We start from the raw sequence: 24,890 nt of genomic DNA on the forward strand, positions 1-24,890 counted from the left end.
AGGGTAAAGATCACAGTGATATATTCTAATTGTGTTATTAATTATGCCCTAAAAAGTTCTGATGTGTACACTAAACTCAAAATTTGGTATGCATTTCGGTATGCATTTTATATTTAATTCCCAAAATCACTTCTTGTAGTATGCACTGCTGGTAGCTGCTGTCTGTGGAGGAGAACTGAAATGGGATAAACACACAGGATTGCTCCTGTATTAATTATTCAGGCTTAGTATCAGAATTTCTGGCATTATTTCAAGCCATTTCTGCATATAAAAGAATAATGAAAAGTTACGTGGCTCGACCCTGTACCTGCAGACTTTTCAGGGTGCTGCCCTTGGTTGAACTGCTCAGTATCCCAAATTTCAGGTTGGAGAGGGATGTCTGCTGCACTGTGCCTTTTTTGGGGATTTAGCAGCACAGGCGTGCTGGGCGCTGTCCTGATGGCTCGTGCTGGTCTGAAAGGTCATTTAAATCTCTTAAACATGCTTTTAATATTTATGACCAAAGAGAGCTGTGCCAGTGTGAATAAAAGCGAGGTGCAGTAGGTGATGTCCTAGAAGAACCCGAGGTGTGGATGTTTTTAGGATTATTCAGGCCCAGCTGCAGGGCCCTGCACTCCCAAGGTCAGCGGTGCCCGCGTGGCGAGCGGCCAGCAGCCCTGGGCTAGGGCTGGCCGGGCTCCAGCAGCAGCTGCTGGCCAGCAAGAGGAGCTGCCAGAGGGCACTCGAGGGGGTTTTGTGTCTACAAGAGTGTGCTGAGAGCTCCTCGGAGAGGCACAGAGCCTCCTCTGTGTGCAGCTCGAGTGCTGCTGCCCGTGGCGCCCCGAGCCCCCCTGCGCCAGGGCTGGGTGTGTGGAGGCTTCTGCAGGAGAGGATGCAGAGCTGATCCTGTCATTGGCTCTTAATTCACCAAAATAATCTGCCTGAGCACGCTGGGGGTGCTCAGCCTGGAGAAAAGGAGGCTCAGGGGAGACCCTGTGGCTCTGCACAACTCCTGACAGGAGGGGACACCCAGGGGGAAGGGGCTCTGCTCCCAGGGAGCAGGGACAGGAGGAAACAGCCTCAAATTGAGGGAGTTCAGGCTGGATATCAGCAGGAGAGGGGTTAAACATTGGCACAGGCTGCCCAGGGCAGAGGGGGGATCCTCATCCCTGGAAGAGCCCAAGAAACGAGCAGAGGTTGCACTGGAGATGTGGCTTAGTGGGGTTTTTTATCAAAGGTTGGACTTGATCTTGGAGGTCTCTTCCTGCCCTCCTAATTCTGTATGAGAAACTCCAGAGAACCAGCACTGACCTCTACAGACTTGGTTTAGAGGTGAACTTATTACTAAACTGACATTGAAATTATTATTAAACTGAAGAGTTCTGGTGGATAAAATTGTGTTTCAGGTAGTGCTGGGAGTTGTGGTTTGCATGAAGGCTTTATCCCAATCATAACTTGCATTATAAAAATGAACAAAAGCTGGGGAAGAGCAAGAGGATTAGCAGGGAATCCTTTACCAGAGAGGGAAAACCCAAAATATTCCAAAGTTACCACTGCCCACAGTTCTGTATAATTTGGAGCCTAAAGAGTGTTAGTGAATTTAACTAACTTTTAAATAAATGTATTAGTACGTAGTGGAAAAACACTGGTGGAAAGAAACTTTGAGTCTTGAATGCCTCTGGATTTGAGGTGCATCAAGCATGGGCTGGGGTCTCCCCAGAGGCTCTGAGGGACAGGATAAGTTCTGTGTCCCCCCAGGAGCTGGCTGGAGGGAGGGGAGCAGCCTGGTGCCGTGGGTGGGCTCTGGGGAAGGTGTCTGCGTGGATGGCTCAGAGCACGGCGCTGTGGGGTTGTGTTGCAGCTCTGAGCAGCACGTGCTGAGGCACATGTTGGATTGGCACATGTTGGATTGGCACATGTTGGATTGGCACATGTTGTTTGGATTGTGGTGTTCAGCTGACTCATCTCAAACCACTCTGGCTGCAGGAGAATGCAGGGGCTGAGAGTGTACATTGAATATTGGTGCTTTTGAGTGTTCCGGGCAGTACAAGTGGGGGTTTAAAACTTCCATTGTCTTAGAACTGTCAGAAAGTTCCTGTCTTACATCTGCCACAATTCTGCAGATTCGGCTGTGGAAAGTCTGTCCCCTGCTTCTTCTGCAGGTGACACATGAGAATATTCCAGATGCTTTTCCATGGGCAGAGGTTTTCCTGCCCATCACACAGTTCTGTGTGTGTGTCATGTATTGATTGATTGGCAGGGCTTTTGCTCCCCAGAAATCCCCTGTGGATATCCCAGTGCTGTCCCTCTGTAAGCCACAGCTTCAAGTGCAGCCTTGCTGGGAGCTCCTCTCTCCCTGCGTTCCTCCATCCCTCACTGCCCAGAGCAGCCGTGCTGCCCCCGGGTCCTGGCAGTGCCCAAGGCCAGGCTGGAGCCCTGGGACACTGCAAGGTGCCCACGGTGGAACTGGATGGGCTTTGAGGTCCCTTCTGACCCAAACCATCCCGGATTCTGTGATTGTTCACTGAACTGTTCTTACTTGAACTCACTGACCTGCTGACCCTGCATCAGCAACCAGCACCACACTGGTGTCACTCCATGTCTTAGGAGCTGCTGAACATTTCAGAAAATCCCTTTGCTGACCTTCCTCTTAAGTTTAAAATACATTTTTAAAAACAAATGACTGACTTAGAGGTGTCCCTTGGGCATGGGAACCAGGTGACTCCAGACCTCAGCTGGGATTTCTTTATCTCAGCCTCATATTCTCCCATCAGCTTGTAGGGAGTTAAAATCCCATGATAACGTCCTGCTCTGCATCCCTGGAATATCCAGCTGGGATTGGTTTATTTACCCTGTGGAGGGAGGTGCCACTGCTGTACTGGTGTCTGTACTACCATACTGACAGATTTATTGACAGCAGTTGTCTTCAGTCTTGCCTGTTTAATTAATAAAATTGATCTGCTGAACATCTAGCTATTAATTCTGGTGCAAATATTCCAGCTAGTCTTGTTACTAAAATGGAGTTTTAGCTTCTTGTTGTAGAATCTGCCACGAGTCTGGTTGCCAAACTAATTTAATGATCGTTAATTTGTGATTTTTGCTTCATCTAAAATGCTTAAGCTGGATTTTTATTGCAACAATTAAGGACAAAATAGTTAAAATGCCTTCACAGAAAATAAATGCAAAGGAATAATCATAAAATCCCAGCTTATTTTTATGTAGAAAAGATGAAACAAATAAATTTAATGTCGGTGTGTTATGTAAGACCCATTGAACAGCAGCTGCAGTCAGAGTTTAAAACTGGGAATAAAATACATGATTAACATGCACCAAGGATGTAGGAAACACTTCTGAACTTCTTTTATCCATTTGCAGCCCAGTTGACTGCTTTTCTGGCTTGGCTAATTGTTGGGTAAATGACTTTGTAATTCTGGGTTAGGTCAGAAAAACACATTAAAGGCTGCAAACATCTGCAGTGTCAGTGACACGTGGTGTCCTGGCCCAGAGACTTCTCCTCTTACCTCTTCTGCAGTGATTAATGATGACACTGCCCATTAATTTGCTAATGTTTGTAAAAGCTCTTCTGGTGGCAGGCATGGCTTCACTTAGAGACCAGAGGATGAGCAGGCGTTAATTACATCCTGCTCATTAGGGCTTCTCCTGCTCATTAGGGTTTCTCCTGCTGCTGGCCCTTTCTTGGTGCTGTAGCTCACGGCTGAAAGGTCCATGCAGGAGGATCCATCCTGGATTTTGCATTTTCAGCTCCCTTGTCCAGAGGATGAAGGAATTAATCCCACAAGTATTTTGGACTTTTGTGATGAGCAGGGGAAGAAATAAACATCAAATTAACCCAAACAATTAAAAACCCCTTCCCAGCCTTGCAGAGGCAGGGTTGCTGCCCAGGTCCCCACTGCAGAGTGGGGTTTACAGCAGCCAGGATTTTACCAAAATTGTACCCATTTCTTAACTGGGAGTTGAGGTTACTTTAGGAGTGATCCTGTCTCCAGAGGCACAAAGGAGCTTGAGGAGCTTGGATGAGCAGGAGCAGGGCAGAGCTGCACCAACCACAGGTGCCAGAAGGGGTCTGGAGAGCTGTCACATAAAGCCTTAGCACAGAAATTTTTTAAGGTGATCAATTTAATACAAAGCATTTTAACATTTTTGGTGGAAGTTTGTGTTAGGGCCGACTGAAGGCTCCAAAATTATTTGAGTTTGGGTGGGAAAGATTTTTACTTCTCCAAGGCTTTAAAAGCAGTTGTTGTGCATGGTGGGAGGAGGTACAAATACCTGTTTAGGGCCTTGTTTTAGCAGAGTGTAGCTTAAAAGGAAGCAGTTTGTTACTTGGAGCTCAAGCTGTTTAGCAGAAAACAAAGGATGTTTTAATAGTAATGTCAGGGTACAAGTTGAGAAAGGATTTATTGTGAGTGATAACACACAGCCTTTTCCACAATTCTAACTGCTGCCAGCATTGTTTAATACTTGCAAGGGATTTTTTTGTGTGTGTATGATGAGAGACAGTAAAATTAATTCAGCAGCTACAGAAATGATGCTTAGCTGAGGCCTCATTTTGGTCGAGAAGTAGATTTAATAACTACTTGTAACTATATTAAGGGTAAATGGAAAGTGTGTAAGATATATCCTTGATAAATGCATTTAGCATCTATATAAAGCTCAGAACATACAGGGATAAAATTCTTGCAGAGGAAATTCGACACAGGCAAATGTGTATCAACTCATCAGTAACAACCAAGCTGAAATTTAGAAGCAGCTTCCAGGGAAAGCTTTGGGGCATCTTGCTAAAATAAACAGTAGGAAAAAAATCATTCCAAGGCTTCAGACAGAACTACAAACGCTCATGAGAAATATTTCAAAACGTGATTGAAAATGAAACTACTGTACTCTGGCCTGAGACATTTTTGGCAGTTCTTCTACAAGTGTTTGGTTTTGCTTTGAGTTTCAGTGTTTTATCAGAGCAGTAAAACCAGGGGATGTTCCATGGAGGGGCCTGCAGGGAGGGGGGCACAGAGCTGCATCCTCCCTGTCAGATCAAAGCATCAGCTCTGACTCTGAGACACGTTCTGTGCATTAAAAGTGCCAGTGCCCAGAGAAATAACCAGGATATAATCACAGAATTGGGGCTCAGGGGTGGCACCAGCCTTGACGAGGAGGGGCCACAGATGTGATTTGGATGCCTGGGGCAGCCTTGCCCCTCAGGAGCTGCCTGGAGCCCCCACAGGATTTCACACATGGAGTTTTTTGGGACATTAAAACCCATCCAGTGCCACCCCTGGGCAGGGACAGCTTTCACCATGCCAGGCTGCTCCAAGACACGGCTCTGGCTCAGGTGGGAGAGTGAATATTTGTGAGTTTTTTGCCTGTAATTGAAGCTTTTCCTGTAAAAGTGGTCTCTCAAGCTGCTTGTGTGGGCACCACGGTGGTCAGCTCTGTGTCCTGTGTGTGTCCATAGGTGAGGGGAACACTCATCGAGCCCCTTTCGCTTCCTAAACTCAAAATAACAAAGTCTGGGGGCTGTGTCAGGACCAGGCAGAGTAAAGTTTTATTTTGGGATGAGTGGGACAGGAGCAGGGAGGAGGAGCTGAGTGTTCATCCTGTGTTTGAGATGGTCTGAGACCTCCTGGGCAGGGGCAGGATGTGCCCTGTGTCCCCTGTGGCCTCACCCAGAACATCAGCCACAAACTGCCTTTGCTCTGGTTTTCTGGAATGAATCAACAGTGAAGCTACCTAATCCTGCAGAGACCAACTTGTTAATAATAAACACGAAAATGCAATCACTGGTGACAAATGGCTTTGCTTGCTGCTCTGTCTCAAAGCCTGGAGATAAATCCAGGTCCCCATTCAAAACCAGGCGTGCAGTGTGTTCAGGATTGCTCAGGATCTGTTATTCCTCACAGGCAGGGACAGAGGGGGGTCTCAGCAGAGGAGAGGGGCTTTGGGGACAGCTGGCTCTGTGCTGTGCAGGTCACTGCTGCTGCCAGGGTGCTCAGAGCACTCAGCACCTCTGGACGTGACTGGGACAGCCTGGCCGTGCTGAGGCCTGGGGAGCTCTTCCCTGGCACTTCAGGGGATCAGATCCTTGCCTTGGATACTCCTGGGCTGTGCAGTGGCTGGGATAATGACTTGGGCATTTTATGTCCAGTTCTTTTCTCACAGTGACATCAAGTGACTGTACAAGAGCCGTGCTGAGCTGACTTTGTAGTGCTGGGGAGGACTCGGCCCCGGCGTCCCCAGTTCTGCCCTACTTACTGCAATTTTTTGATAAAGTAAAGCCTTTTTTAAGTTAAAAGCTAAGGCTAAACAGCCTGAGCAGTTACTAACTCCTCACTTTGTAGTACTCAATCAATTGTGAAGCGTTTGAGTTCATTCTGCTAAGACACAGACGTGGGCAGACTTTATCCCACACTTACTCATCAGCCCAGCTCCCATTGTTCCAGGGGAGAGCTGAGGGAGACTGAGCTGAAGATTTGTTGGCTAAACCAGTGTTTAACAGAATTTATGCAAATGAGCCCGTTATCTTGAATAAAACTGTGGAGCTTAGGTGGGTTTAGAGCCAGATAGTTGTTTCCTCGGTTATTTTATCCAGGCACATGAAACCAAAAACTAGAAGTGAATTGAAAGCTTGTCCCAAACACAAGCAACAATGCCACGCACTGAAAGTCTTCCTGTTATCCTGTCCTCCGTGATGTGGATTGATTATCATCCAGGGAGGACCTTCCTGAATACCTGGGCAGGTCATTCCTCACTTTTCATTTGACCTGTGCACTGTCAGACCTGTGCAGAAACTGGAATTACAGCCAGAAGAATGCACCAGGCTGCCCAGCCTGTATATTCTCTTCCTCAGCTGCTGCTGGTGATTGAGCTGCCTGACCTTGCACTAGCTTGGAAAGCTGTTTTATGGGATTCTTTATGGAATGGTGTTGTTTCCTTAGCAGGCATTTATCATTTCTGTGAGGTGCTGGTGGCCGTGACGTGCGAGTTCAGGACACACAAGCACCTTTTGAAATTGTACTTTTCCAGCGCTCTGTATTTGGTATCTGCTAAAAATGAAGCAGCACTTGAATCATTATAAAGCTTCCCTGGAAGGCAAGATACCTTTAGGCTGTGCACCAGAAAAAAACACTAATCTAAATCTGTATTTCTCTGAATTATCTTAATTTGGGCAAAAGATAATTCAACTTTCAAAGCTGACAGAACCTGTGATCATGGCAGTGCCTCTCAGGGTAGCACATCTGTGTGTAAGGCAGGGATGCTCCAATCCAGGCCTCCAGAGTGGCCTGGGCACACTGTGCTCAGGAGCCTGCCCTGTGCCATGAGCCCACGAGGGCTGGAGTTCCAGGATCAGGTCCCAGGGGAGGTTTTGGGAGCCCCATCAGCAAAGAGCTTTGGGGATGGCCACAGCAGGCTGGGTTCCCTGGAGCCCCCTCTGCTGCCTGGGGCAGCACCACAGCGAGTGGATATTGGTTTAATTGTGGTTTTTGTATGATGAATCCTGCTGGAGCACCTGTTGATGCTGGATCCCAGCCCTGCAGGACAGTTATGGGGGGGAATGGGGAATTTTGGGGCCTTTGCTTCCCCTCTGGTTTCCTGCTGCATTCTATGGCAGATGCTGGTGGCACTTGAGGGCTGTGGCTGCGCTGACAGTTCTACAAATTATTATCAGATTTGCTTTTGTAAACCCAAGTGCACCTCTGCTAGACAGAACCATGGAATCAGGGACTGGTTTGGGTGGGAAGGGACCTTAAAAATCAGCTTGTTCCACACCCTGCCATGGCAGGGACACCTCCCCCTGTCCCAGGCTGCTCCAGCCCTGTCCAACCTGGCCTTGGGCACTGCCAGGAATCCAGGGGCAGCCACAGCTGCTCTGGGCACCCTGTGCCAGGGCCTGCCCACCCTCACAGGGAGGAATTCCTTCCCAAATCCCATCTAACCCTACACTCTGTCAGTCTGAAGCCATTCCCTTTGTCCCATTAGTCCAGGCCCTTTAAAAATAATTCCTCTCCATCTTCTTGTTGGCTCCTTCAGGTGCAGTGAGGCTGCAATTAATTCATACCTGATTCATTTGCAAATCAGTTTGGCCCAAAGATCTCCTGCCTCCCCCATTTTTATTTATTTATATTTTTAACTTTTGCAGCACCTCTGTCAGTTCCTGCTCCCCTCGAGCCCCGGGAGCTGTGTGGGTGCAGCAGGAGGGTTGGGCTGCCCAGTGTCCCCTGTCCCTCTGGAAATGGGACACTTGGCCACGGAGCTCAGCCCCTGACCATGGCAACAGAGCTGCCCTCATCAGGGTGTTCTGGTGTGTGTTTAAGTTAATAATGTGAGCAGATGCTCATTAGATTGATTCATGAAGGAAGGGAGGAAGCTTGGCTTGGGAGAGTCAGGGCTGAGTGCTGAGCATCAGAGCTGGGCAGGATGCAGGGGAGGAGAGGGAAATGCACATTTTGGTACTCCGTGGGGTCTGCTGGTTTCGTTTTTCCTTTGGTTTTCTCTTTTACAAAGTACCAGGGAATAAAATCAAGCAGAGGTGACTCATCAGGCCTGGAGAAATGATAATTTCCCTGGAGAGGAGGCTCGTGGAGCACAAGCAGGATGGTGCTGAAGTGTTTGCACCACTGGTGGTGCTAAAAAGGGGGAGATGGGGAGGCAGTCGCCTGTGGAGTTGTGAAACTTCTCACTCTGCTGTTGCCATTAAACATGACGGCTCTTCTGCAGGGAAAAGGTAACACTGGAGTAATAATTCTTCAGTAATTTTTTTTTTTTTTTTGCAAAATGCAACTTTATTTAAATCTCTTCCCATGCAGTAGGATATAACTAGAGTTCCAAGCCAGAAGCTAATTGTATAAAATACTCAGCCACTCTCCTCATTAGCCAAACTGGGAAGTTCACTAATCCCCAACCTGCAGCAGCTCACAGCAACAGCTTGATTTGCTTCTTAACTCTGCAGTTTTCACAGCAGAAATGCCACATACAGAGGAATATTCTCCTGAGCAAGAGCCTAATCTCGTGTTTAGGTTGCTGTTTCTCCGAGTTGCTGATTAGCTTTGCTGTCTTATCAGTTTATGTCATAGTATGTGACTATAAATTGACTTTGCAGTGAGGAGGGAATACGTTCGTCTTCACAGATGCTGCTGTTTCCATGGAGATAAAAGGACCAATGGCCTTTTCTTGGTTTGGACTGTACTACAGTGAGCAGGCAGAGATGGTGCGTTCGAAAATGCAACATTTGGTGCTTTGATATTCCCGTCTAAATAGCAAATGAGAAAGCATATTGTTTCTTCTTGGTGATGAAGTTGAATAATAAATACAGCTTGGGGACTTTTTCTGGAAGCAGCAAGCGAGCCCACCAGGAATGTGAGGACAGCGTGGCTGGTTTGTGCTTGCTAAACCTCCTCTCTGGGAAAAACCTTCTGGCTTTGCAAAATATAACCCTGTAGAGCCTTTGGGTTTATCTGATGCAGTGTTTGATGCTGGTTACATCACCAGCTTACTTACCCGTGATGTTCCACCGTGGCTGAGCCTGAATGAGCGTGCAAAAGCTGTGAATGTGATTTTTTTTTTTTACAACCTTTTTTTTTCCTTGAGAAAGAGCTTTTCTACCTCAGATTGCGCGAAAGAAAATAGAAATCCCAAGGCCACCCCCCTTCCAGGATGGCTTGCAGAAGGTGTTATTTGTGAGTACCTTTTCCTTCTTCACCTCTCGGCACGTCTCTGATGTCTGTGTTGAGGATTCCAGAAGTGGGAGTAGTGATCAGTTTATTGTTGGGTAGGTTTCTTTCCATGAACCATTTTTAGGGTGTTACCTTTTTTGGCAGATGAATGCTCTGGATATTAGACATGTTTAGATGATGATGTTGATGATGATTGTGCATGTGGGTATTTAAAAATACAGCGCAATAGAGTGAGTAGTCTGTGTTTAGCAGGGAGAAAAAACGAGGAAACTCTTCACTTTGCATCCGAGCAGCAATGCAGGGTGCTAGGAATTCTGTCTGTGATGAGTCAAGGATCTCTCTTCCATTTTGTTGGAATGCTTTGTCATATTAAAGTGCAATCTGTCTTCTCAGTGCAGAAATACAAACAGCAGGACGTGCAGTGCAGCCTTGAGCAGGGTCGTGCCGGGGAGGCAAAACGCCGCTGTGATTTTTGTTGTCACGTTCATGCTGATCAAAAACACAAAGGTGCATTCACTGACTGTTATTCCCTGGAGCATTTATCATCCTCTTATTTCTGGAGGGTTGAGTTCAGACACAGGAGCTGATTCTCCTGTGGGCTGAGGAGCCCCTGGTGGGAGCTGAGCCCGTAGCTTGGGGCTCAGCCACCCTGGAGAGCAGTTCTGGGATGGGATGGATGGAACACTCAGAGGATTTGCCCCAAAATGGACACAAACCAGGCAGGGATGGATGGAAGACACAAAGTATTTGCTCCAAAAAGAGCACAAACCAGGCAGGGATGGATGGATGAACATACAGAGGATTTGCTCCAAACTGGGACTAAACCAGGCAGGGACGGATGGATAGGAACACACAGAGGGTTTGCCCCAAAATGGACACAAACCAGGCAGAGATGGATGGATGAACACACAGAGGGTTTGCCCCAAAATGGACACAAACCAGGCAGGGATGGATGGATGGAACACACAGAGGATTTGCCCCAAAATGGACACAAACCAGGCAGAGATGAATGGATAGGAACACACAGAGGATTTGCTCCAAACTGGGACTAAACCAGGCAGAGATGAATGGATAGGAACACACAGAGGGTTTGCCCCAAAATGGACACAAACCAGGCAGGGATGGATGGATGAACACACAGAGGGTTTGCTCCAAAAAGAGCACAAACCAGGCAGGGATGGATGGATGAACACACAGAGGGTTTGCCCCAAAATGGACACAAACCAGGCAGGAATGCATGGAACACACAAAGTATTTGCTCCAAACTGGGACCAAACCAGGCAGGGATGGATGGGACACACAGGGGGTTTGCCCCAAAAAGGGCACAAACCAGGCAGGGATGGATGGGACACACAGGGGGTTTGCCCCAAAAAGGGCACAAACCAGGCAGGGATGGATGGGACACACAGGGGGTTTGCCCCAAAAAGAGCACAAACCAGGCAGGGATGGCCCTTGGATTTGTCCTCACTCCCAGCCCAGGGGCTTGGAACGGCTGTCCCTCTGTTTGTAGTTCTGGACCCTGGTTAAACATCTGCTCCCTTTAGGGTTACATTTGGGGTTCCCAGAGGATCCTGCATATGAAATACATGTAATTGTCATCCCCAGCCTCTTCCAGTTGTTTTAGCAGTGCCTCTGAGTGCCCTGATTTGAGTAAATCTGCTCCATGTTCAGCAGCAGCATCCACACACAGGCAGAGTAAATAAAACCATTCAAAGCCAAACTCCTCAAACAGAATAACAGAAGAGTATTAGAATTTTTCATGAAGTTTTCTTTAGCTTTTTTGTGTTGTGCCGAAGGGGTGAACGGTTGATATGTTTTAAAATCAAAATAAACATGGAGCCTTTTGTAGGAAGTTGAAATAAGAAAAGTAAACTTGGAGAACAGGTTGCAGCCTTCCAGGTGTGCATGGACCAGCTCGAAACATCCTGCTGTGTGTTCATCCATGGGAGGACAGTTCTGGTCAGGTTGGACTCCATCTTAATTTGGGTCCTGGGATTTGGGGGTTCTGTAACTCCCAGCAGAGAATGGATTTCATGCAGTGCTTATCTCGTGGGGTAAGGGATATTTAATCCCTGCATGTTGCTGTCTGTAACAGTGAGGTTGCAGTCTTATTTTAGACCTGTCTGGTGTGGGATTTTCCTGTTTTGCTGCTTACACCTTTAGTGTCTTGTACCCACCTCAGCACGCTGCTGTAGAAAACAAGATGTGGATTCTGCCTCCTGCTATAATTCTGTATTTTAACTCCTGTGTAAGAGGGCTGATGCTGATTGTTAGAAAGAGGAAAATGTGAGCTGGGATTATTTTTTTAAGAACTTACTCTTCAGAACACATGGACGTAGAAAACCTTCATGTTCTTTAAAACTAATGGGTTCTCAATACTGAAAATGTATGTTAAACTGTTACACACCAGTTCTTCGATGCTTGAGTAAGTTATCTGATGAAACCTATATAACAACTCTGTCAGCATTCCTGTAATATATATATATATATGCCAAAGATCTTTGCCATTGAAAGTACCTTTTATAAGATAAATATATCTTTTTCACCTTGAAGCGTAGAAAGCCTGGTTGTTGCTGTTCTAAAAAAAGCTGAACAACAGTGTCACACTACTTGGATTAGTGAAAGCATTTTTTTCAGCTGCTGCACTGAATAGAACATATGTCACTGGAGCATTGTTTAAAGTAACAGGATTTGCTGTGCTGTAAATCTCTCACAGTGGATCTGGGTAATTTCATTCTTTGTACTTTGCTGTTTTGCCTCTTTCATCAGCTGCAAATCCAATATGTTTGACTGGCACTGCTCAGCTTTGGGTTTGCCATGGTTATTGCTCTGTGAGGTTATAGATGTGGCTGTGTTCTGTACTGCCATTTCTTGAGGATTTCTGGGACCTGATTTAATGGTGTGGGACACACAGAAAAGATGTGGTGAATATATCCACTCTCTGATTTAATCTAAAAGATGTTTTCCTTCTCTCATGTCTCCTTGCTCCTAATTTCTGGCTTTGGACTGTGTGGAGTCTTTTCTTAAGATTTTGACAGCTCCCAGTAAGCACAACTGACACCAGTGCATCTCATGAGTCCTGTGACTCATTCTACATCACCCTGCACCATGGATGGGCTTCTAGTGAGACTGAAAAGGAAACTTCTCTAATTACCAGCGTCTACATATTAACAGTCTTAATTAAAATCACCCTAGTTCCAGCTAACCCAGGACTGGAGGCTGCCTGCAGACTGTGCAGGGGTGCAGAAGGATCCCTCCTGCCTGCCTGTGTAGGCTGCTGCTGCTTTTTCATGAAAGCAAAACAAAAAGTTTATAATAATTATTTATAATTCTCTGTCGTGCTGATGAGTGTTGTGTTCCAGGATGGGACAGAATAAAGGCTGTTCCCTGTTTGGTATGCTGGGCCTGCCGTGGTGCCATTCTCCCAGGAGCTGAGGATTATTTGCAGGCCTTTGATGGAGGAGAGGTCAGTGAGAGTGTGCCTGATGATTCCATTGAAAAATCCAGCTGTGGGCACTTGAGCTGGGAGCACACAAAGGGAGGCATTATTGCAAACAGGAGCTCCAGCCCGCATCTCTGCTGTGCCGGGTACAAACGCTGCTATTAAATCACTTTGATGACAACCAGAGCTGATGAGTGCTGGAACAGAATTCAGTTGTCTGAGCTCCGGACTGTGTGTGCTGCTGGTTGGGAACTGCAGGTTCTGCTGGCCATCCCTGCAGCTGGTGGAAACATCTTTCATTTCTGTGGAAAGGAAATGGAATTCTGGAATGCTTTTGAGCAGGTTCTGAGTGTTGCATGGAAGGGGAGGCAGAGCTGAAGGAGGGGGATGCCAGCAGAGCAGCTCTGCAGCATATGGCTGTGCTGCTGGTGATGTGTGGGTGAGCTTTCTGACTCTCCAGCTCCGTGCAGGGTGATTACACCGGTGTTTACCTGCCAGGACCTGTCCTGTTGCCTCCCTGGTGCCCAAAGAGCCATTTTGTGCACAGGGGGTGAAGGAAGGAGGGGAGGAGTGGTGGTTCTCCTGCAGGGTGTGGTGGTCCCTGCTGGGAACTGTGAGGTTTTTCTGTATGAAACCAGAAAAGCAACAGCAGCATTTAATGTTGTGGGGTTGCCCTCCAAAGGAGCGTGTGCCAGGAAGTTAATTAATAATAACAACACTGACAAACCCAAAATAACATTTTCTGTGTGCCACCACAGCCTCTCCTTGAGGTGCTGGACATACAGTGGGGTGAAATGAATAGGAAAAAAGAGAAGGTTTTTTCAAGGCTGCTTCAAAGGCCAAAATCATGTGTGTTCTGGGAAAAGAACAGTAGGGATTTGTCCTTGGAAGTGGGAATGAATGTGTCGTGCGTGATCACCCTGGAGTGGCCACAGCCACAGACAGCTGCACTCACACCTGGGCTGGGACAATGGGGCTGCCAGGAAAAGCTTCCTGCTGCTTTCTCTGCTTTCCAAAAAGTTGTGCTTTGGCCTGGGTCAGGGGTTTCATTCTGGAAGCCCTTCTAGCAGGTTAATAAACTTGTTAATTAGCAAGCATTTAGCTGGAGTTGACACGAGCCCATATTATTATGACTTCTACTGTTCATCGCCTCTTTGGATATCCTTTTGATTGTATTTTAAATGCTGTTCCTCATGAAAGTAATGGTTGGATTTATTAAACAAGAACAGGATGGACTTTATTAGTTTTTAATTACAGTCTTGTCTAATCTCAGCTGTTGCCATAACTCTGGGTCGACATGAAAATTTCATCTTGTAAAATAACATTACTCCTTATCAGGATAAACCACTGGGAAATTCAGATATTCCTTTTAATAGTCCCAATCAAACAAACCACTCTTGGCTGCCTCAGCAGGCATGGAGGGAATGGGCTGAAATAGGGGTGGATTTGCCTGTCCCTCCTCTGTTCCCAGGCTGATTTTGGAAGGATGGGTGCACACAGGTATCCAGGGGCCCCAGCCTCTGCTGGGATCATATTTTCCACACACTCATTGCACCACGCACTTTATGGAAAAGAGTGCCAGAAGAAAGGGATAATCCTGGCAGATGGAGGGGAACAGAGTGTTGTTTCAGACCAGAGGAGGGGTGGTGAATGGAGTGGTGGCTCTGGGAGAGGGCAGCAGCAAAGGGCACTGGAGGTGCTGAGCAGCTCCTCTCCCCAGCCTCATCCTCAGCTCCAGAAAGGCCCCTTCCAGCTGGGCTCCTGCTCCAGTTTCCCTCAGCCTCGGGGTTTCTGTTTGAAGAAACAGCTCAGACAGTGGTGGTTTAATAATTCTGACTCTCTCACAGGGCTGCACCTGCTGAAAATTCCCCAGCAGCAGAACAGGGGTGGGTGTGTGTCCTGTGCAGGGAGGGGACAGGCTGCCCCCAGGCTGCCCCTCCTGCCAGCAGCATCTGCTGGCCCCGAGCACAGAGTGGCAGCACAGGAAACCTGTCAGAGCAAAAGCAATTCCAGGTTAATGGCCTCGTGTTCTGTTCTCCCAGGCTGTTCAAGAACCAATATTGAGGAAATTCTCTGCTGAGTTTGGGAAGCTTGCTGGGGACTGCGAGAGAAAATGAAAGAAAAAATGAAAATAGTTGTGGCTTTCTGTGATGACCAGGAATCAAATTCTTTTTATTTGTACATCTGAGCAAGGCTGTAAAACCAGAAGATTAAAAAGCATGGTCACTTCTGTTTGCTGGTGGACAGGAAAGTGCTGTTAAAATGGGTGGGCTGTAATGCAAACACAGTGGGGTTTCCTCAGGAGTGAGAGGCACAGCCTGGCTCTGTGCTCCACTGGGAGTGGATTTCTCCTGCTCTCCTGGGAATGAGATGTCAGGGGTAGGCTCTGGTTTTACTGGCAGGCTCATCTGCCCTCACAGAACCTGTGCAGGGATTCACAGGGGGAGAGCTGGAAGGAGCCTGGCCTGCAGTGGGAAATGGCCAAACTCCCATTGCACAGAAACTGAAATTGCCAGCATTTGTCACTTCAGTCACTTGTGCTGGTGCTGAGGTACCTGTGCTCTCTCCATAATCCTGAAGCATCCTTTGAAGAACATCAGCTGCAGATGTGGAAACTAATCTTCACAGGGCTGAGTGTCTGTGAGACTGTGAACGGGAGAAGTGATTAATTCTCCTCCAAATGATTGAAATGGATTTCTTCTGATGTCTTTAGGTGTTAAGAATTAGTAAAGGAATTCTAGCTTGGATGCAAACTTGTGTTGAAGGCTGATTGCAACATATAGCTATGAAGTTTAAAAATAATTAAAACTCCAACCAGACCAAACAAGAAAAAATGTGAGTGGAACTTTAAACATTCTCTGGTGTATTGCACAGGGTAAATGATTGCACAGGCTGTTTTGGCAGGTGAATGAAGGCACAAAATGCCACATGAGAATCTTAAATTACATCAGCAGATTTACCCCATTGCTTTGGGTAGGATTAGTGTTAGTCATGGGCTGCAAACTGAGCCTCACCATTGTCAGGCTGACACTGAGAGTGAGATCAGGAGGAACCCAAACAGAGTTGGGCTATTCCTGAATTTTCAAAGCAGGAGCAGAGCCCAGAGCTCTGGGTGTTTCCTGTGTCTGTGGTGGGACTGAGCCCCACCTGAGCATCCAGGGGGGTGTGTTGGACAGCAGTGACCTGGTGGCACCTCAGTCCCAGCCCTGTCACCTCCTTCCCCCCTGTGACCCTGCAGGGCCTTTGGCACTTCCCACCTGCTCTCTGTTGTGTTTCTGCTGCACCTGGGAATGAACTCAGGGCAGGGGAGCCCCTGAGCCCAGCCCTTGCCCAGGGGAGTACAGACCCTACCAAGAGCACTGGGAGAGCTTCCCTCTTCCCTGTTCAGGTTCTTGTGGAGCCCAGGAAGGTCAGAGCAGGACAGATTCCTGGAGCCTCGTGGGCAGAATCGTTTTGGAAGAGCCAGGAGCAAGCTCTGTTCAAAAGGCTTTGTAGAGCAGAGCTGAATCCAGAGAGATTCTTTCATGTCCTTTCATATCTCACTGGCCAATTCTCTGAAGAAAGAGAGGTCTGTGTGGAAATAAAACAGTGGTGGGAATGGAATCTGGAGCACTGTCCTAATGATTTCCTCCATTCCTTTTTTTGCTTCTCCTGGAAAAACCCAGGTATCCCGAGGCAGGAGGCAGCAGCTCCTCCCTGGGAGCAGCTCCCCTGCCCAGGGTGGGACTCGTGCCCTGCACTCACAGCCTGCTGCCCCAGGACCCAGTGCAGCAGCTTCTGTGGCATCCTGGGTGTTTCTCCTGTCAGCAAACCCAGCTTTGGCTGCTTTGATATGGCCCAGCAGGGCTTTCAGTGGTGTTCTCCGTCTTTCTTTTGATTTTTTTTGTGTTTTCCGGGGGCACCTTCAAACCCCCTGGAAAACACAAAAAAATTCAAAAGAAAGTGTTAGCAGGGGAGGTGTCTCCTGTCTGGATTGTGCTGTATTTCCAAAAGCTCGAGGAGTTTGCAGGAGTTACCACCTTTAAACAGAAAATCCAGCTGATCCTGGCCATGCAGCTGCTGACACCGTGCTGGCAGCAGGGATCAGAACAGGCTGACCTTGTCTTTTTTCCTAAGGATTAGTAACTTACTCCTTCCTGAGCAAAGCCTGACTTCTTTTTGCTTAACCACTGTGTTTGATCTCGTAAGCAAGTGACCTCACAGGATTCACTTGAAGCCTCAGGGATGCAGAAGAATCAAAATCAATCTTCTGAGACTTCTGTCAAAACACCACGAGAAGGATGGGGGGTTAAAAAGTGCATTTGTGCACACAAACACACACAAGCACCCTCTGGCAGCTGTCAGGTGGGATGCTCCCAAGTTAAATGAGCATTTTCCATTTAATGGCTCCCTCTTCCACAGGTGCCCACTCAAAGAGCTAGGAGATATTGATTTATTTTTTATGATTTCCTAGAAGAATGCTGTGTCCTGAGAAATTTGATTAGGTGGATTTATCACGGAGGACTTGCTGTGCTGAGCCTTGTTTAATGTTTCCTGGCACAAACACCAGGAACGTGTGCTGTGTGCTGCTTAAAGATTTTCCAGGCTTTCCCCCTGGTTTTGTGACTCCTCTTTGTTTCAGTGAAACAATACCAACCTGATGATCTGGGGTGCAGAATATCTTTGTGCTGTAAAGGTTCTTTTTGTTTTCTTGCTACGCTTTGAACAAATGATAGCGATTAAACTGCTATTGCACAGGTCTGAATATTGCTTAAAACACAGGTTAAACTTGGGTCCTTCCACCGTTTCAAATGGTTTATTTTGCAATATGTTTGCACTTGCTGGGCTTGAAGAGCGCTTTGTGTCCATGTCCATTGCATTCTCCCTCCTCACTCCGAGCACTGTGCTTGAATTCCATGAAGAGAGAACAGCCTGACTGGTGCAGAGTAAGATGCAAGCCTAAAGCTTCATTTCCATGGGGGTTTAACCCTCAGTGTTTCAGCTTCTGCGTGGCAGGGCAAGCCCCAAGCCTGGAATTGGCATTTGACCTCAGTCCTGCAGCAAACCTTTGATTGACTCTTCATTGCAGCAGCTCCTCACCGTCATTTTGATGTGTGCATTTAAAACCTGGCACTGTCCCCTCTGTCCCCCGGGATCCAGCACTGACAGCTGTGCCTCAAATTTGTCCCCGTCCTCGTGAGCTGCCAACACTCCTGCCAGCACCTGCCTTTCCCCTCAGCAGCCCCTTCCTCAGCCTGGTGGTTTGACTTTGTGTTTTTCCTTGTGTCGTAGGTCTTTAAATACTCTGCACCAGTTTTGCTGTCCAGCTCCATTGTACCATTCCCAGCTAGCTGTCCCTGCCACACACTCAGAGTACAGGTAAGAGTAGACATGCTCCACACACTGCTGCCTTCTGGAGGGAGCTGGTGTTGCCATCTGACACCAGACAAGCAAGAGCTGCTTAAGTTTTAAAAGGAAAAAAAAAAAAAAAAAAAAAGGATATTGGAATAAATATCCGATATTTTTGACGTCTTGCAGGGTAGCTGTGAGCAGAACCAGCACTGCAGGGAGTTCTCTGAGGCACTCTGGAGTTACTCAGTAAAATGAGTGTCGTGTGCTTTAGGAGGCACAGCTCCCTGGGCTTGCAAAGGCAGGGAGAAGGGAGGTGCAGGCTTAGCTCTCACATGACAAATATGCTGAAATATTTGTATAATTTATGGAGGACATTGATGTTGTTCTGAGCAACACTCTGTTTTCCACCCCTGCCTATCCCATGCAGGGTAGCTGAGGAATTCAGTCCATCCATGTGCTTAACCCCTGCAGGTTAAAGGCATGGACCTGCCCTGGGCTCAGCACTGCCTTGCATTTGATTGAAATAAGGGGTTTTAAACACAGCCAAATACACCCCAAAATCCATGTTTTCCAGCTCAAAATGCTTCTTTTAACATAGATCCTTTACTCTCTCTGTGTTCTCTTTGATCCAATGTGGAGAGCAGCAATTACACCCCATAGTTCAGTGCCAGTGTTTATTGTAACATCTTAGAGAAGCATCAAAGGGCAGCTGGTGGAAGTCACTGCAAATGTGAAAACTGTTAAAGAACTGTGCATGCCATGGGAAATATTGTCTTGGATTTTTACTTCTGCTGTTAGCCATCGACTTAGTGATAATTGCCAGCTCATGAATAATATTAATATCAAAACATTGGAAGCCTGGTGCTGAGAAATCAAAATCACTTTGCACGGGTAATGAGGAAAGACAAAAGCAAACAATGAATCCTAAATCTGTAAATGCACAAACATATTTCTGGTTTGGGTATTTCATCCTGTCGTTGCCTCTGCCCATGCATGCCTGCACTCACCCTGTTGGTTTGTGTTGCAGCATCTGTTTGTGTGTTTGGTTTATTTTCTCCCATCGTTTATTTGGTGGTAGTGAGTCCATAGCTGAGTTGTAAGACAGCTCAATATTCCTTTGGGGAGGAGCAGGGCCTGAAAACTCTTGGATTCCCTGCTTGCTTTTTAGTGAGGCTTTTAGTTCTCCTGTGTCCTTAGCTGGCAGTGCTTTAATTTTAAGGATCTTCCTGTAGGGATGTTGATGGGAAAACCAGCTGTTCCGTGAGTGTCTCAGTGTCCTGCTCCTCGTAGGGTTTTATTTTTATCAGTGATATTTCTTCTGGAATTAAAGCTTAGAGCAGCATACCCTGGTGGGTGAAAAACCCTGAACTGCTCCAGCTTTTTTTGTGCAGTGAGGACAGGAATTGCCTGCTCTGGATTTGTAAAGGCTGTGCAGTTTTCAGAGTGCCCAAGCCTGGGCTGTGGGACCCTCAGCTGATGGTTCAGGACTGGGGGGTGGGAGGGAGCTCATCCTGGCCTTGTTTCCTCTCAAGGAAGTTTGAGCTTAGGGGGAATATTGTTTAAATATTGTTATTATTATTATTATTGTTGTTCTTCTGGCTCTGCATAACTCCCTGGCATCCAGGGGAAAGGGGGCTCTGCTGCCAGGGAACAGGGACAGGAGCAGAGGGAATGTCAGGCTCAGGTTGGACAGCAGGGAAAAATTCTTCACTCAAAGAAGTGGCACACTCAGAGAAGCTGCCCAGAGCATCTGTGGCTGTCCCTGGATCCCTGGAAGGGTCCCAGGCCAGGCTGGACAGGGCTGGGAGGGACAGTGGGAGGTGTCCCTGCCCGTGGCTTTGAGGTCCTTCCAACCCAGACCAGTCTGGGGTTCTGGGCACAGAGCATGGAAAAACTGCACCAGTCTCTCCCAGGGACAAGAGGCAGCCAAAACAAACTGCAGGAAGGAAAATTCCAATTAGATACAAGGTAGGGAGAGAGGGAGTTTCAGCCTGAGCTTGGCCAGGCGTTGGAGCAGAGGCAGTGAGGTGCCTGTCCCCAGCCCTGCCCTGTTCCGTGGGGCACCAGTGGCTGTGCCCTGCTCTGAGCAAGGACTGCACTGCCCACAGGTCCCCTGTGACACTGAGCATCCTCCGTCCCCAGCCCTCTGTTCTTGGGAAGGACAAAAAGAGCTGCAAAATGGAAGATTTTATTCGATAGGGTTTAATTTCCAGTTACAGATGTTAGCGTGTCCCTGCTCACGATGTGCTGCTGTGCCAGGCTGTTACTGTCATCCTCATGGAGGGAATGGCTTTGGTTACCCATAATTTCAATTTCTGAAGTTGTTTTATCCAAACTGCCATCCCCACAACTGCAATCTCTGAGTCAAGTGCAAATGATGCACCTGGTTTTGTACAGGACCTGCACGTGGGGATCCCTTGCTGTGAATGAAAATGAGCTGCTGGAGCCCTAACAGGATTGGGCTGTGCATTTCTACATACACTTAATGGCATTAAATTTGGCTTTTAGTCATCCCATTCATCAATTTATAAATAGAAATGGTTAGAAACAAAACTAACAGACGTGGATGCTTTGGTCTGGCTTCAGTTTTGAGGCTTTATTTAGAAAATACACAGAGGGATTAATTTTGTAGCCCAGAATTAAAAATTCAATTTGCTCTGAAAGAAGCAATTAATGAATGCACTACAGTGAAATCTGGAGCATCTCTGATTTGCTGTTAGCTAATTGCTGGATGTTTTATTCACTCCAGCAGTTTTATTTCCAGTCGAGACGATCTTTGGCATCTGTTTTGAATTGTTAATAGGGAAATAATGCATTTTTAATAACTGCAGCTATTGCAGTAATCCCTCACTCATTTTGCAACGCTTAAAATGGACAGAAATAATACAAGTTCTCTTGCGTTCCCCTATAAAGAGGGCAGTCTTGGGAAGCCTGAGCTTGTGTCCTTCCAGCTAGATACTTGTCTGGGTTCCAGTCAGCCCATATGCTCCTCTGCTTGCTCTTTTGGGGTTATTTCTGTTTGGGAATTAAAAACGAGCCCAGCAATGTCTGCAGCTTGGCTTTTCCCTTCCTGCCTCCCCAGGGGAGCCTGGAGAACCACGGCCCCTAGCTGGAGGCTGCAGGTGTCAGGAGCTCTCTGGGTTTGTCAGAGATCATTGGAATGCAGATTTTAGGTGTGAAGGACAAAGGAAAGGAAACGTGGGACACCCCAGGGGCCTCCAAAAGCTGAAACCCAGGTAGTCCCAGCTGCTGAGCCTCTGCTTGATCTCCTGGGATCTGAGCTGAGCCCAGAGACAAACTGGCATCCAGAGAAGGGGATTTAACCCCTCTGTGTCCTGTCTGAGGAGGTTTGCTCCCAGCATTTTCTAAGCACGTTTTCTATGGCTTTAAACTGACAGACAGTAGGTTTAGGGTAGATATGGGCAAGAAATTGTTCCCTGGGAGGGTGGGCAGGCCCTGGCACAGGGTGCCCAGAGCAGCTGTGGCTGTCCCTGCATCCCTGGCAGTGTCCCAGGCCAGGCTGGACAGGGCTGGAGCAGCCTGGGACAGTGGGAGGTGTCCCTGCCATGGCAGGGGTGGCACTGGGTAGGCTCTGAGGTCCCTCCCAACCCAAACCAGTCTGGGATTCTGTGACACATCTTTAGGCAAGCTTCAGTCAGACCCTCAGCCCATCTGTGCAGGTCCCTCACACACACCAAAATTCCGTGTACAGCAGTGCCCGTGCTGGGGACCTCCAGCCCTGCATTCCCTGCGTGGGTGTGGGATGGGCTGATGTGTGCAAACTGCAGCTCTGGACAGATCTGCTCACCACTGATGTCTGAGCATCTTCCCATCTGCTGTGTTTGTTCATAACTGTGATGTCCTCGCTCTGATTTGCATGAGATGTTGGCTGTCACTCATTCCTGTCTCCATCCCCTCTACCCTCCATCCTTCTAATCTCAAATTAGATGCCCTTATCATGTCCAAAGACCATTTTTTAAATCGTGAAGCTAGAGATTTTTCTTTTCTTTTTGTTTTTTCCCCAGTGAGACCTGTGAAAACAAAATGATAATGCAAAGGATGTTATAGTACCAAAGAAATCCCATCATTTTCTTGCAGTCTCTGCCTGCTTAATGTTTAATCAGCACCTCTGGGAGGTAAAACCATCATTCTGAAAATACTGTGCTTGTGTGACATTTTAATGTGGAATCTTTGTTTCACCAGGTAATGTTGGCTTACATGCAGCAAACCACAGTGTGGACCATGATAGAAGGATTGACTGTGCTGGTTCTTTCTGTCTGAGCCCCTGGGAGGCTTTGGAGCTCTTTTGCCACCATAACTGGTTAACACAGAGCCCCCCCTGAACAATGCTGAGCTTTCAGATGCTTCTATCATGTATTAGAGTGGTTTGGTTTTCCTTAACTCTTCTCAAGAGCACAGGGGGAATTCTTGCACACTAGCACAGCCAGGGAAAACTGGGAAATAGCTTAGACCCCTAAAATGAGAAATACCTCTTTATAGATAAATGAACTTTGCAACTCCCAGTTTATTTTTTTTCCCACTGCTGGGCACTGTGCTCTTCCCTGAGACACAAAGCAAATACTTGTTGTGCCCTCCCTACAAACACCTCTAGAGACATCCCACACCACAGCAGAGTCCCTGCTCCTGCTGCTTCCAGGCAGGGCTCAGAACCAGGTGAGGACAGATCTGAAGCAGCTGCACTTCAGAATTCTTTTCAGTACTGCTATGACTATTCATGGACATTTCCTACCAAAGAAATGTTGAATAGGGATCTGATTTCTAACTGCAGTTAGGCTGTGTACCTCAGCATGTTTAAGCACTCTCTAGAACATGCAGTGATATAAAAGCTTGATGGTATTTTTATTTCCAAACTGAGCAAAGGAGTGAGAGCAGCACGGCCCAGAGCAGCAGCACGTCGCCCAGAGAGGCAGGATGCAGATGGACAGAGCAAACCAGATCCAAACTGTGACCAAATCCTGCCCTAAGTCAGTGTGAGGTTCAGCTGATTACATAAGGCATCTGTGCTCACACCCTATGGCAAAGGAAAGCTGGCATAATTAGAGTAATACTTGTAATTTTCCACTTGATGCCTACGTGATGCAGGGAGTGCAAATGGTGGATTGTGTTCCTGAGCACAACCGGGAGAACTGGCAGAGTGGCCTGGAATTTGGTTTGGGATTTTCTTGTTTTTCTTCCCTCATTGTGTTCCTTTCCATCCTCCTCCTCTAGCCTGTTCTTTTCTCTAAGGGAAAGGCCCCTCGTGGTTGTGTCACTGGTTCAGAAGTGGCTGGAGCCTCCTGCTAGGCCAGCACCTCCTTCCCTGCCATAAAGCACTTCCAGCATTACAGATGTGGGTATTCCAAACTGCTCCTGCCTCGTGGCACCATTCATGATGCTGGCAACTCCTCCTGGAGACAGAGCTCTCCCTGCCCGGGGAGGGTGGGCAGGGCAGGGCAGAGTGCTCACCACCAGCATTTCTGTGTGTGAGCTGCCCACAGAGGGGGCTGCATCTGTTCTGCACTTCCAGCAGAACGTGGGCACTGAAAATACCCGTGGGGAGTTCTGGGTGTGTTAAAAACGAAGGGGCCATGGCCACATTAGGCTGGCTATGTATATGGCTGCCTAATGTAATTTTTCTAACGGGAAAAACAGAAGTGGCCCTTTCAAGGCAATGTTTTTCTCAGAGTTTGAGTTGGCCTTGGCTCGCTGGGCTTCCCTTGGGTTTGGTTCTTCCCTTTGTGGAGAGTCCTGTCTCTGAGGTGGAAATGGTTACCTGGTGGTGCTTACAAACAGCTGACAGTGTTTGTGGATTTGAGAACAAAAAGCAATCAGATTTCAAGCTGAACTTTCCTAATGCTGTTCCCTGTGATTCTCTTCCTCTGTCTCTTTTCTTTCTTGCCCCGTTCCTCGGCAGGGAAGATAGTGTCCTGCACCAGTTCTGCTGCCCACCCTCGGGCTCCAGCAGCCCATCCTCGAGATGACAGCGAAGCCGGGGCTCGCTGGGTGCTCCTGCCCAGCCACCTCTGCTCTGCTCCCTCTGTGCTGAGCGTGGACTGGGACCCCGTGTCTGAGCAGTGCCTCCTCTCCAGGCCTCCCCACAGCTCTCTCCTCCTGCCCAGTGCTGAGAACACACGCCAGCTGTAAACAAAAAACCCCAGATTCCTCAAGTGCACAGTTTATTTTGAACTAAAATAAACGGTACCTAAGTCCTGAGGTGCGGTGTGAGTTTTGTTGCTGTGTGTGGTGTGGAGGGACAGCCCCAGGGGATTTTTTCTCTCCCAGGTGTGGGGTGGGAGGGCAGCTGCTGTGAGAGTCTCTGTAAGGCTGGTTTGAGTTTGTTTCCAGGCTGGGCAAACAGAACCTGTGCGTTTTGTGGATGTTACAGAGACATCCCTGCTCCTGCTGCTTCCAGGCAGGGCTCAGTCCCAGGTGAGGACAGATCTGAAGGAGCTGCA

General features: G+C 47.7%; 1 protein-coding gene across 8 annotated transcripts in view; it reads left to right on the plus strand.

The window, feature by feature from the left end:
- IQSEC1 (IQ motif and Sec7 domain ArfGEF 1) overlaps nt 1-24,890 on the plus strand; it is a 260,347-nt gene that overhangs the window by 92,730 nt on the left and 142,727 nt on the right. For 5 of the 8 annotated variants that reach the window (XM_063411979.1, XM_063411968.1, XM_063411969.1 and 2 more), the window contains one exon: nt 18,376-18,462. The exons of the other annotated variants lie outside the window; for them this stretch is intronic. In XM_063411979.1, the coding sequence (XP_063268049.1) occupies nt 18,376-18,462 (87 nt within the window). The remainder of the gene's footprint in view (nt 1-18,375; nt 18,463-24,890) is intronic. 8 annotated transcript variants of the gene reach the window in all.

Source organism: Prinia subflava, chromosome 14, assembly GCF_021018805.1.
Source record: "Prinia subflava isolate CZ2003 ecotype Zambia chromosome 14, Cam_Psub_1.2, whole genome shotgun sequence".
NCBI lineage: Eukaryota > Metazoa > Chordata > Aves > Passeriformes > Cisticolidae > Prinia > Prinia subflava.